Consider the following 14,410-nt stretch of genomic DNA (forward strand, 5'->3'; position numbering starts at 1 on the left):
GCAAGAGCTCCCAACTCCGTCAACATACTCTCTTTCTCACAAGCGAAGCGAAGACGGAGAATTGCAAGAGAGATTTGCAACTAAAGCCCATAACGAAAGCATGACAGTTGCAAATGGTTATAAGGTGTACTAACTTACTGCGTTATACACCTAAGGGACTCGAGGCGGGCACACTTTTCTTCTTCTTCCTTCTCCTCTTCTACTTAATTCACACACTAAAGCCTTGGGATGCTGGACAAAGTGTACATATACACGTACTTAAGCAACCATATATGTGTAATAATTACCTCTAAAGTATTTGCAATTGGTGCACTAACTAACTCCTCCTTATAGGCCTGCAACTTTAGATGTTAGTTGGCCGCCAGGCATGGCTGTGGCTGGTGCTGTGGCCTATTATTGTACGTAACGTTGTTGAGTAGGAAGAGCCGACTTCCAAACGCTCGCAAAACAAATGGAAAGGCATCCAACAGTAGCATGCGTTGTGCCTCATGGCACCACTGAACTGATACGTGAGAATTTGCAAGTCCAAAGTCAAAAGCTTGTTTACTTTTGGAAACTCGTCTTAAAGGTGTGGTAATGTGGTACTTCTCTAAGAGAGGATTGAGTGTGACGCGCGTGTAGGAAATAGGAATTGCGAACTGATCCCAAGATATGTAGTAATCAATCAATCCTACTAAATTATGTGGACAGAGTGTTGCCGTGGACAACAGCTGTCAGCTACGGCTAGTCTAAGGCTTTGACTACTTCACCATTTCTATTTTTATTACTCGGAACCCCCCACGCCCCCCTCCCAAAAAAAAAAAAGTATTTTTCATGTTTTTCCTTTTCTTTGAGCAGAATTTCTTTTGCTTCTGAACTTGCCGCATAACGATGAACCCTTGATAACGACCACGTTGAATCACTCCCTTCTGAGTCATCATCATCGGTCACAAGACAAAAGAAGCCAATATATATTGACAACAATATTTATAATCAGTAACCTATGAGTAGAATTTTATCAATTCTTTTTTCCGGGACAGCAAGGCATTGTTGTTGTTGTGATTTTAGTACTACTATTATTACTTATCATTATGCTACTGGATGCCCAAAAATTGAAATTCATTATATTATAGCCTTTTGCTGCCTTAAAAAATTTGGCTCATCTTTATGTAAAATAGAAAAAAAAAAAAAAAAAAAAAAAAAAGCCCCTGTTCTATCCAATTCTTCCCCAGCTGCTGCTATTTATGCCACAACCCAACTGCCCCATTCATACTCCTTCCTCCACAACTCGCAACGCCGCACTGTTCTGTAAAATCTTCTCTATATCCTCCTGCACTGCCGCTCAAGAATAAGGCCAAGAAAAACCAGTCAGATTCTGACAAGAACGATGAGAAGAGGATACTATACATACATCACCTCCCTCCTCTTCTTTTTACTAATCTCCCGATCAATTTCCGCTCGTCTTCTACCAACCAATCAAGGTGGTAAAACACTGATAATATTTCTCCCTCCACTTTTTTATAACTTCATGAATCATTAATGCTTGCATATTATCATGCACACACCAGTGCTAATTAATATTTAGTTACTACTCGTCACAAAATCCAGTTTAATTAACAGTCCATGGAATCTACATGCAGCTTCATCCTCACTCTCGACGACGAAAGCGGACGAGGACATGGCCAGTGTAAGAACTACAACTATTACAATTCGATTTTATTTACCCAGTAATTCTTATTAATATACCTAGTTTCTCTCGCTATGTGTTATTGTGACCACTAAATTGATTACCCTGTTCTGTGTCTGAATCAATAGTTGATTGAGATGTATGTTTGGTTTTATATCTCTACAGCTGATGGGTCTGGAGGAATGCAATGGAAAGGATGAAGCTTGTGTACAGAGAAGGATGATTGCTGAGGCTCACTTGGATTACATCTACACCCAACACCATAAACCCAAGGGTTCACCATAAAAAATTTACTTGTATAAAACCAACTCATGATAACCAATTATTACTATTAGATTACAAGTACTTCAAACTGTCAACACCAAACAAATATAATACTTACTTGCAGTATCTACTAGTTAAGCTAGCTGTAGATTCAGATGAAAGCTATTACACAGTGAGTGATTTGTCCTCCCCGGCTCTGCTGCTGTGAAGTGGGGAAGGAGCTGAATAGGTAATAGAGACGCAATATCTACTGTTGTACGATACATGCAATGAAACCCCAGATAAATAGTTGAGAAATCCTTTTGTATCAACCCGTATTTATTGATGCATACGTATTTAATTGTGATATAGAGACAATGGATCACCACAGTATTATGTTGCTGTTTGTATAACTAATTACAAGTTCGAGCCACGTACAAAAGGAGCAAAGCACCACATTTTTGGGGCTGACGGAAACGACCGTAGAAAAATGGGCTAAGTTTCTTTTTGCCGTTTTTTTTTTTGTTTTGTGCAAGTTGCTAAGTTGACCAAAAGCATGTGTTCTTCTCTTCACGTCTTCAAAGATTTCTTAAGAAATTCGTTTTGCTCTGTCGTAGTTTTGTCTTTTTCCTTTTCTTTTAATTTATGTAGAAGAAGCTAATGCCCTGAAAATCCACATATGACACCGTTAATCTGGCACAAGTAGAGGAGGGTTGACGAGCCAATTGTAGCCTGTAGGTCTTGCCTAGATGATAAACTACTCCTACTGCAACTCGAGCAAAATGCCATTGTATAACTGCATCCGCAACCGCAATAGCTGCGTTTGGAAACTCGAATTACTCGATGACTTTTAGACTTATCTAATAATCTTAAAGGCACGGTAAGGAAAAGTCCTTACGATACGATATATAATAAAGCATGCTTCAATCCCCTCTTTGAAAAAGCTGATAATCTTTTCCAAGCTTTTCTCCCTTCGACAGCTAGGTGTCTCTGCTCATTATCCACTAAAGAACCAAGCCCAACCAACAGCTGACTCTCATGACTGCATGCTATAAGACCCATCAACGGGAACCCTGTATGAAAATTGAATGCGCATTCAACAAGTTTGGGTTTGGAGTAAAGAAAGTTCAAATTGCTCATATCTTCCCCTTCTCTTTCTCATCGTAGTCATATCCAGATTGGAACTCCCATTTGTTGTTAGTGATATGCAGATGATTTGCTTGCATGACTTCCAAAGGGTCTGACTAGTATTCGTTTAAAGATCAGCAGATTTCTAGAGACCAAACATATCAGGTACGTCAGTTAAGCATATGCATAAACACAAGGCTACACACACATGTACACCAAAGTGCATCAAGTAGGTAATTCATCACTTGATGAAAGTGAATCTCGTCACTTTCTTTGTCGAAGCTTGTGATCGAATGAATAGATTGACAACTTTGATAATTGTGCCGCGAACACATCCATACGTGTACTAAACTAATGGGAGTCAAGTAATCTAATCGTCCTAATTTTATTTGTGCAGAGTAGCATTACCATTTATCTATCGCGTAAGTCGGTCAAAACTAATCTTGCGTTATTAGCAGCCCCGAAAAACGTATAGTCTCTGCTTGACCCAAAACTTTATCACATTCCCCAGGTCCACGCAACTCGGTGCCTTGGAAGTGAAGGGCGTGGAACCGTCTGCACATTGGCTTGCCATTTCTGAACTGAGGTTGGTGCCGCTGCCATGCCTAGTTAATTCTTCAAATGAATCTATAATGGGTCAATTTTGTTCCCCACTACCGTTTGACTGAGCAGAGTTGTCTTCTCGCCTATAGGCTATATTTCTCAACAACACAGGTGCGTCTGCACGCTAATCCCAGAAAAACAGAATGACCATCCTAATTGACACCCAAGTGCCAGCGTGGCTTGAAAGCAGGACCATGTTCTGGTGTACAGCCGTTAATCTTTCTAGTACGTTACCCGATCGTATTGAAGGTACGTAGATGGTAGTCTAAAATCCAAACTCGGGAAACCCAAAGAATATGGTCGGCTCAGGGTAATTCCTGCCAGTGTTACTCACACACACAATTTATACTTTTACCCGAATATCCATTCTACACACTGACATACTTGACCCGAGTGGTGCGATTCTACACACTTTGGTGGGATCTATACATCCCCTGCCTAAAATTTAATCACAGCCAGACACACTCCAAACATTTCTCTGACGGTAAATTTTGGACTTCGAATCGTCCATTATATTTGGTGTCGATTGTTCTGGGCCGATGTCCATGACAATCAACATCAATTCAGACAAGTTAGTGCATATACGTTCACTTGCTCATCATAGTTCAACAACACTGAAATCACCTGGGATCGATCCTCACGCTTGTCACAGCAAGTAGCTTGTGGAACTGCGATACTTGTGAATTGGCTCTTTCTTAACAGGAGAGCACGAAGAAAAGCTCAGATGAGGTGAAGTACTCATTTCTGGTTTCTGTTATAAAACCGGAAGCTTATTCCATCGAAAACCAATGAAAGCGAAGAAAATAAGTAGCCAATGCACAAAACAAAATTCACATAACAGAAAGAACACACGTATCCATGCCTTGCATATGCCAGAAAATAATATACTGGGTCAGAGCATTCTGTGTGTATACAAATCACAGGTCCATGGCTGCGATGTCTCCAAGAAAATGCACAATTGTCTTTCTAGTATCAAAAGAAAAGCATAAAATCTGGTACTGACAATTGGAGGTAACGATATATGACACCTAGTAGTAGGATTGACCATCATCGGAAATTTTTCACAAAGTATATCAAGGGAATCTTCAACTAGCTAGTACGAGACTTAAAGCAAACATGGCCATCCAGATCCTAGCTCCAATGTAAATCCTGAATAAGTGCCATGTCTAGTAATCTTGCGAAATAATAAAAATACAAACAGAAGGTCTGCCCAACAAACTAAGAAGTGATAATAGGGCCTTATATCTTCCATCTTGTGAAGTATCCACAAGTAGAAGTTCACAGTATGAAGAAAATCAGAATACACAACTGAGTAGGCTTTGAATAATGTTTGCAAAAACTTGATACATTACTTTAGGGTCATTAAAGGCATCATCGAAATAAATAGATGAGAAGGGGATTGGGACAATAAAGTCCAACATAATCCATCACATTAACATAAAGAGGATGTAAGCCTCGTGCAGAATGTGAAGTTTGACTTTGGAATGGACATGCAGCTGATGAATTCATAAATGCTGCTGCTGGCAGATTCCAGAACCAAGCTCAAGTTTGCAAGAAAATATGGTGAAAAGAAAGCATAAAGGACAACTCAACCAAATGGAAAAAGAAACTGACAACAAACATCTTCCTTTTTTTTTATTCCTTTTCCTTGAGAACCAAAAATTTAAATAAGAAAACCAAGGAGGTAGCTTTTGAACAAGCTCAACACTTACAGGAATACAAGGGTTCAGCCTTGAATATACTTTTGCATGAGTCGAACAAGGAACATACTCCACTTGCTGGTTTTCATGCACCAGGATCATTACATCACCAAAGTTTACCTCAAAAACCTACTGGACCTTTGCCTGAAAAAGAAAGGCCAAAATTTTAATATTGCATCACAGAAAAGCCACAAACCAACAACGCAGCAAGTGAAAGATGATCCGCAGAGCACAGGAAAATAAAATTATTAAACAAACAAATGACAGAAATATAGAGCAACAATCACAAACAGGGATAAGTATCCAGTAATTAACTTGACAGTTTGGGTTTTAATGGTCTAATAGTGTGTGTGTTTCGTGAGTACATTATCTGCATCCAATATTAGCAATCAAAGGGAGTTATTCATTGAGATGTGAGAATGATCAATTTCCTTAACATCGTTCTGCCTGTGCAATTTTGTGATGCACATTGAAAAAAGCTCCCCTCCCCGTGACTTTTTTATTTTGCCCCCCCCCCCCCCCGGGCGCCGGTGGTCATATGTTCTCCAAGCAGATATATGGAGGTAAAATCTTCTAATATCTAGAATGTACTCATCAGCACGGACTATCACAGTGGGGGGCCAAAAGGGAGCCCTGGCACTGCCAACTGGAAATTAAGAAGCCCAAAGAAATTTTGGAAGAGATCCTACTCATACTTTTGGCCCCTCCAGAAACAGATAGTATTAGCTTGTGCTTTAAAGAAAAACCTAGAACCATACATAAAAAAAATACAATACATTGCATATGGCCCTTTCCTAAGGTAAAGCATAAGCCAGAAATTCACCCCAAGTTCATATATTTCTGAAACATGCAAATGCAAGGTAATCAGGTCCATGACACGAAAAGATCATATGGACAACATGGATTGTAAAATGAAACACGAGAGATAAAAGGCCAAAATTCAAGCCACGACATAGTAAACTCAATCCCAATCAACAAAAGACACTGAAATATGATTATTTAAATGTCAAAAAGAAGGCCAAAGCCCCAACTGATAAAAAGAAAGAGATGTTATCTTTTCACAAATCCAACTAAAAAAGAGGAAAGATCTTGACTATTTAAGGTATATCAGAGTGATTAATGAGCTCTCACAAATAGGAATACATTGTAAAACGAATTGGGAAACAGGAGAGAACATGGCATGTCTGACTAATTAACCTTTATTGTTATCCCGCACCCCAAAAAAAAATGTTGTCATCCTGCCCTAACTTAAAAAGAACTTGAACATCTCTGGTTTTCCGCATATTTTTTCCATTTCATTCTAAATCCTCGGAGATAATCCAATCTAGAAGTATATTCAAATGATCAACAAATACCACAACATATACCTCTACAGAATAGAAGGATCTTTCTTAAATAAACTTGCTACTTGATGTTCGTGGCACAATCCAAATCAAGAGAACTTTTTGCTAAGCAGTTTGCATGGACTATAGTGTCCTGAGATGCTCCCTCATTTGTAATTCCAGTGACATTGCCATAGCTAGCTCCTTTGAACATCCATTGGTCTCTTTCCTCGCTGTAAAAATCTTCAAAAAGCTCACCACACAACACACATAAACATTGGCTTTCATCAGCAGGAACCATCTGCTCATTACATTCTGATCTCTTGCTGGGACCTTCCAAAACCCCTGCTGATTCATTATTAGACACAATACCAGCATTACCTGCTATCCACTCAACTGATTTCAAATACCATTCTCTTGATTCCTTATTCAAATTGTTCTTATCTTTGTCTCGCAAAGCATGCCACTCCAAGTGTCTGTTGAGTTGCTCCTCAATTTTGAGCCGAAGACCACATATGCTACACTTAAACAAAAGATCCTCAAGAAGTTCACTGATCACAGCTGGATGGAATTCCCTAAGCACATCTGGCTTAAATTGAAAACCAATAAGATTTTTCATTTCAGCTGCAGTGGACTCGGGCAACACGTCCTTGGCTTTTGACGTAAGCTCAGAAATAGGCAGCTCCTGTTTGGTAGATGAGGAACAAAGTGGTAAGGAAATTGGAGATGAACTTGTGCTTGCAATTTCAAGACTCTGGTTCTGAGATCGACCAGGTGCATCTGGCATAAGAGAAGTTACTGACTCGGTCTTTGATGCAGATATCAATCCCTTCTCAACAAGTGAACTCAAAAGACTAGAAACTGGAGCAGAGACAGCATTAGCTGCATTCAAGGGCTGTGCCAAGGCACTACCGACGATAGAGGAAGGAAGTGTCTCAGGAGGCACTGGTAGTTGGCCACCATTTCTCTGGGGTAAAATTGAGGATTTTGACGTGTTTTCATTCGATGACTGACTCAAAACAGAAGCAGGTGAAATCCTGGGCCCCACCATTGTAGAGTGGGTTGAAGGATGACTAGTTAGAGTAGGCTGCTTGCTTGCCTCAGTTGCTGCAACTCCAGCATCCTGAGAACTTAGAGAAGGCACGCTTCCACTAACAAGATTACCACCAAGTATTCCGCTTTTCATAACAGCTGCCAACAAACTACTAGTGCTTGATTGTGTAGCCACCGCATTGGTATCTTTGGAAAATGGATTTTTTGACACTGAGGAGAGATCTAAACCTGAAATTTCGGGCAATGATGATGTCGATGTTTGACGAATAGATTCAGACAATAGAGAATGAGGAGATGCTACAGAAGACAAAGCACAAATACTTGGTGGCTGCTGTCTCTCCAAATTAGTAAGATGGGCATTCCGGGATGGCAATGGCTGAGAATTGGCCCCAAGATTAAGGTGTCCTGGATATTGAGAAGCTCTACACTCTGCAGGAGGCAAGGCTGGTTTTTGGTCACGCTCAGCTAAATTGTGAGCTACTTGACTGGCTCCACGTACTAAAAAGGAAGGTGAAGAAGGCTGCTGATGCATGGGGGACTGTGCAGAGGGTGATGCAGCTCCCAGAGTCTGTCGTGGTTGTCCTATGGATCCCATGGGCCCCAATGTTGCACTTGAGAAACTATAGCCTGGTGTTCCGCCACCACCAGGCCCTATTTTCGAATGGAAAAGAGGCCTACCTACAGTACTAGCAGCAGTTGCCAACCCACTGAGAGATGTTGGATAGCTTCCAGAATTATTCATGATTCTGGAAGAAGGCAAATGACTAGTCCCTTCTGACAGGACCGGGTCCTGGGACCATGATGTTGCTATTCGATGTCCAATAGCAGCTTGGCCTTTCTGTTCAGTGGATAGAGAATCAGCTGAAGCTTCACTCTGCGAGAACAAGCAAAACATTTTCAACAATATTCAGTCTCCCATAACGCTCAAAAACATTTAGAACTGAAAGTTGATGTCTTCCTCAATTCTCCTATTGCCAGGACTCCTTATTTCAAAAATAACAAAGAAAGAACTTTTTTAATAAAATTTGCCTGCCATGCCTATAAGTTATGGACATCTGGAACATGTTGTCCATCAGTTCCATAGATTTCATTTTGTCATACTGTTGTAAGAGCATTCTTGACTACAACATCATTCAGTGTTTGAATGCATAACAATCTTTCCAAGGAGTGATAATCTCAGAAGTCCCCAATCCAACATCAGACTTAATTATTACTGCCGTTTACTGGAAGCACTAATCTTGAGTTTCATTATTTACACAAGAAGAAATAGCTTTAGGTGTAACAAACCACAATAAAATCAGTATCTTTAGGATGGAAAAAAATATTTAATATGCAAATGTTAGTAAATCACCAAGTTAATATGCTACATAAGACAAGAAGACCGTCATACAAACCGCCATACAGAAAAGGCAGGGATCCAGGAAAAACTTCAGCATAAAACAGATCTCTGTGGATGTCTCTCTGTGCTAAAGTAATTAGCATGGAACATGGACTAGTACAATGACTATCCATCTTATCCAAATTATATTCAGTTTCAACTTTGAGGTGGTGTTGAACGTAAGGTATGTTGATTGAATACTGAATTTCTGTTACAAGTAGCTTATTTATTGCATTATCGTCAAATACCAAAAATGACAAAAATAACAAGCCAATACCAAAGATAAGGTGACAAAATGAAATATCAGATTCCATTACTGAAAAGCTTGGATAACTGCTTAGTACTCACAGTTCTTTCAGAATCATCAGGTGTCCAACGATCTCTTCCAGAGCTATTGATTGCACTTTGATCAGTGGCTCTTGAGTTAATATCATCCCACATGTACTCCTCTTCCTCAGAGTTCTTCCAGCTCTTAGTCATCCCACTGGTGCTTTTACTGGGAAAGATGGGTCTGGGTTGCATATTTGCAGAACTTACAGACCTCAGAGCTGGATACCTTGGAAACCCATGCTTAACATCAAAACCATTCCCTTGGTCAGCCGGCATGACACCTCCAGATTCAAACCATGTCTTATCAAATACCTGCTCTTTGAACTTTTCACCTGCTCCTCCAATTGCAATGCCCGATCGCTTCAACATCAAAGAATCATATTCAGAGTCATCAAATGGGGCATCACTCAGTTGTTCTCTTTGAGGATGCTGAATATTCTGCACATTCAGATGAACATAATATCATATATCAAAAATCTGTAAAGCACAAAACTCAAAAATAATGAATCTGATATGCACCTTAAGAGTAGGATCAACCCATGGTCTTCCAGAACCAACACTCGGAGTTCTTTCAAGTCTTTCCTCAGATGAGTTTAACAGGTTTCCACTAATATCACTGGCAGAACCTTTGGCCTTCACCACGAGGCACCATCAAAATAAAATCTCAATAAGGATTCAAAAAATTATGTTCCCAAACGAGCACACTGAGTAGGATGAGAATTTTCTTTTTTCAAATAAACAAGCTAATTGCCAACACATCTACATAAATGCAAAAAAGCAAAACATTTGCATAGGTCCAGGTCAAAAAAAAATTAAAAAAAAAGGTCTCCACATGCAGCATTCAGATATACACCAAGAGTAACAATCGAAGCGGTATAGCATTGGCCTAGTTAAGCAAAAAATAACAAAAAACTGTGAGGATATTAGGTTTATATGATGCACAAAGCATTGAATGATTTACACTGAAGTGATATTACAATGCACATGATCCTACCAGCTTGCCACCAATACCAACTAGGAACCACAAAAGTCAACCAATTGTCCCCAAAAAAATTGTAACTTGGAAACTAAAAGGCATGTTTATCCACTTTTACTTAATTAATCACTTTCTCCTCTAAAGCAAAGTTTATGAAAATCAAAATATCATTCCAGTGTGACCTTTTTATAAAATATATTGGGGGGTGGGCGGTAAAGGGAAGGTTCTGCTTTCATATATTTACTTTTTCAAGTGATTTTAGAATTTTTTAAAATTTTCCTCTCATGAGTTTTGGTGTCAGACACTTCCTTGCCTGACACATCAAGGGATGGCCTAGACGCAAACTGCTTGATATGCATGGTTAGGGAAATAACACAAGTCAAAATCTGGGTTTTCAGAAAAAGCATTTATTGCCCACTTCCATCTGTGGAAAGATCGTTCAATCACAACAAACATTTAGCGATGATGAACGGATAAAAGAGATTGCCCCATTTTCACAACAATCACAAAAATATTAAAAAGAGAGATACTCTGAACAGGCCCAACATCTGTTGGATGCTTTGACTTATAATCATCAATTGTACATACACCCAAAGAGTGTCAAGCACATAGTCTAGACTGAAAAGTCCAACTCAAAAGTAGTCCCTTACCCTAGTAGACAGATCAAGACGCTGTCTTGCCTCCAAATACTTGGGGTTCACATGGATGCTATGCGCAGGGCGAGCAGCAGGAGCATCAGGCCTAGATGATGTTCCTACAGAAGAACCATTAGTAGCAGGTACAAATCCGAGATCCTTCTCAATCATCTGAAGTGTTGGAGAAGGAAATACTCCTTTCCAAGTGCCAAAAAGATGCCTCATGCCAGGATGTATTGAAGGATCAACCTGTCTATATGCCTTGCAGAAAACCTATAAATGCACCATGAAAGGATTACTAGTACCCAAGAAAAAAGATGACATATACATAAAACAGTTTGAAGAATATGATAATTTGACAGAGGCTACTTTCCTAAACCATATATGAAACCAGAATGGCAAGAAATTACTCTAAATTCTCACACTGATCAGCTATGTCATTTTATTGAAATGCAAATGAATGTTTTACACTTGCGGAGACAAGTAAATCTCATGTTAAAACAAATTGCTTATGTATGTGAAATGTCCAGAAGACAGTGACATGGTGACAAGATTTTAGACGTATTAGAATCTGACCTCAGGTAACCTGGAAGCAAAGTATTTGATGTAATCCCTTCCAATATTCTTCACAATACTGTCTAAAAGATAAAGAGATGGGAGCTTTTGCTCACGAGGAACCTGTAAATAATTCCAATCATCAGTAAACTAACTCATAGGGAACTTCCCTAAACATGCATACAAGATAGCACATTTAGCAACAGGTAAATATCTTGTGACCACAAACAAGAAACCTGGATATATAATGAAAGTAAGCCAATTGATATCAAAGTTCAAAATCACTGGGAATAGTCACTATTCGTTGAACTGATTTGGATTACCAATATCCCAGAAGAGAAACAGCTAGAACAAAATTAGCATAGAGTAAGGAATTAGAAAAAGACAATCAGGTACATGTTCTTTTTGCTAGGGTTACACTCCAATCCATTACATTGAGATCTGCACCAAACTCCTGAATCTTATTTTACCCTATCCTTGTATGATACAAATTGGAGTCGATAAGCAAAAGTTGCCGTCAAAAAACTGAACTGTGGATTTGAAAATCAAGATATTCCAGATAGCCTAGGATGAGATCTGACAACAACACTTGAATACCTCGAAGAACTTGAAAAATTCTCAGCTGATAAAATGCAAGTGAAAACACCCAACATTGACATAAAATTGACAGGTCTTCCCAAAATAGGAGCTTAATTTTGCAACAACCAACTCAAAATATGATGCTGGCGGATATAAGTTGTTAAGGTAAAAGGATGATATCATCAAATATTCTTGTCTTCCTCACTTTCAGGGTAAGGGATATGACATCACACTTCTGCAGAAAAGATAAGACGAATCCAGCTCAAGATAAATCCATTTGCACCACCATCGAAAGCTGGAAATCACAAGCAAAATCAACTGCCTAAACTTTGAATACCGCAAGAAGAAGAAAAAAGAAATTACAAACCTTCACATCTATACCAAAAATGAAAATGAAATAGAAACCAGAGAGTCGGTTTAGATCAACTCTGTTAGATCAATGAAAACCATCCACAAATCAAATCGTCAAAGATAACCTTGAAGTTGCAGTACTGAAAACCATAGATATGTGGAATTGCACAATTGGAAGCTCACATAGAGGTAACGTGGTTAGCACAGTAGGTATTGATCATCAAGGTCATGGATGTTACATAGCGACCATTGTGGAGATTGGTCCTGAATAATTATTACATCTGAAGGTCACTATGAAATAAGTTTTTATTCATTATTCAACAATATGCCCCAGAATAATCAATTCCAACCATAACCATAAGGTGCAAGTTCTGAGCTGATGATTTACCACTGAAAATTCCTTTTTGTATATACGCAATGAATGGCTCGAATGCTATTAAAAAACACAGAATGCCACAAAACAGTTCCCTTGCAACTGCGACAATTCCATTATGCACCACTCCTTGTTACAATTTTTCTCCTTTTGAATTCACCAAAAGCACGGAAAACAAAGACTACTATAATAACCTACACTATTTGTTTAATAATAGAATCTTCATTCCTTTATCCGAATTCCCTATACAATTCAAGCAACTGTAAATACATGGTACTAATCATGTTATGCTAATTATAAATTTGGGATCACCTCGAGGATATTGGCGCAGACAGTAGCCGCTATGGCCTTGGCAGCATGGAGATTTTCCCCAGCAATAATAGTCAAGTTGGTAATAATCGGCTTGGAATTGAAAGTCAGTTCAGATAAGGCCGTCTTGTACTGATTCACAAGCTCCAGAATCTGTTGTTGCTGCTGCAAGTGCTGTTGTGGATAAGGTCCCCGCACCGAGTCACTGCTCTCGGAATCAGCGCCGCCCCTATCGCTCACCCGAAATCTGGAACCAGCAGCAACGGAGGTCGAATTTGCAGACGGCAGCGCAGGGCGCTGCTGCTGAATGAAGGAGCTGTTGGAGCGGCCATTGGAGGTGCGATCCAGCGGGATTGGGTCCTGGGTAAGCCTACGCTTCTTCAACCCTAGGTCTCGAGATCTATCAAACGGTCTACCTGAACTCTCCATATCCATTACAATTCAAAAAACAAATACAGAAAAATACAAAAGCAATAAACCTAACTATCTCGTCATTTACATAGTTCAAATACAAAGCTAAAGTCACCCCCCAAAGAAATTGAGAGTACAACAAAATTCCTACTACAGATTTTAAAAAAAATATAATTATGAGCCCTAAGCAAATAAATCTTCGGGATGCAGATGGAGAGGAGAAAGTGAAAATTGACGATTCGGTCACTCGGGGTCCTTGGCTTTGGCTTGTTCGAGCCTGAAAAAGGTGCAAGTAGGTGCAGGAGGAAAGGGGGCTGAGGTGCGAGGAGAGAGAGAGGTTTCTTGATTGATTGAATTGGGGGCGGGGATTAAAAATTTGGGAAGGGGTCAACGGCTGGGGACTGGGCTGTGGCCCTTTTTAATAGGGAGTGGGGAGCAGGGGTAGCAAGAGGCAAGAAGCGGTGCAGCTGGTCTAAACTCTAAAATGAGGAGTGTATACACAAATGACAAATCCCTGGGGTCGGAAGGGAAAGTTACGTCGCAGGAAGAGGAGACGTTCGCGGGGACGGATCATGGATCAGGCCGTTGAGGCTTCTTTGATTGGGTTGCTAACTCTGACAATACAACAGGCTTGTCTTGGACTGGATCGCCTTTTATGGCTCATCAACTCGAGCTTAAATGGGCCTTATTTGCATTGCTATTTTTTTACAAAAAAATTTCCCATTTCCGTGAACACATTTTTTAATCATTTTTTTATCTTATATATATTCAAATTATGAAAATATATTTTTTTATAAA

At 39.5% G+C, this 14,410-nt stretch overlaps 2 protein-coding genes across 4 annotated transcripts; one reads left to right on the forward strand and one right to left on the reverse strand.

Annotated features, from left to right (window-relative positions):
• Positions 1-1,238: 1,238 nt before the first annotated feature.
• On the forward strand, positions 1,239-2,282 carry LOC113776150 (putative phytosulfokines 6). Its single transcript, XM_027321250.1, has 3 exons — positions 1,239-1,460; positions 1,620-1,666; positions 1,832-2,282. Exons 1-3 carry the CDS (start codon positions 1,367-1,369, stop codon positions 1,949-1,951), a joined length of 261 nt encoding a protein of 86 aa, XP_027177051.1. The 5' UTR covers positions 1,239-1,366; the 3' UTR covers positions 1,952-2,282.
• Positions 2,283-4,783: 2,501 nt separating this feature from the next.
• On the reverse strand, positions 4,784-14,007 carry LOC113774633 (polyadenylation and cleavage factor homolog 4). Of its 3 annotated transcripts, none has more exons than XM_027319210.1 (7): positions 13,205-14,007; positions 11,611-11,712; positions 11,050-11,307; positions 9,943-10,056; positions 9,442-9,861; positions 6,746-8,589; positions 4,784-5,484 (listed from the first exon to the last, which is right to left on the reverse strand). In XM_027319210.1, coding segments are annotated over exons 1-7 (3,171 nt in total). In that variant the 5' UTR covers positions 13,637-14,007; the 3' UTR covers positions 4,784-5,483. The 3 variants fall into 3 exon arrangements, with proteins under 3 accessions (XP_027175011.1, XP_027175012.1, XP_027175010.1); XM_027319211.1 differs by having other exon boundaries at positions 6,736-8,589; XM_027319209.1 differs by having other exon boundaries at positions 6,708-8,589.
• Between the last annotated feature and the right edge of the window lie 403 nt (positions 14,008-14,410).

The sequence above is a fragment of the Coffea eugenioides genome, chromosome 6 (assembly GCF_003713205.1).
Source record: "Coffea eugenioides isolate CCC68of chromosome 6, Ceug_1.0, whole genome shotgun sequence".
NCBI classification, from domain to species: Eukaryota; Viridiplantae; Streptophyta; class Magnoliopsida; order Gentianales; family Rubiaceae; genus Coffea; species Coffea eugenioides.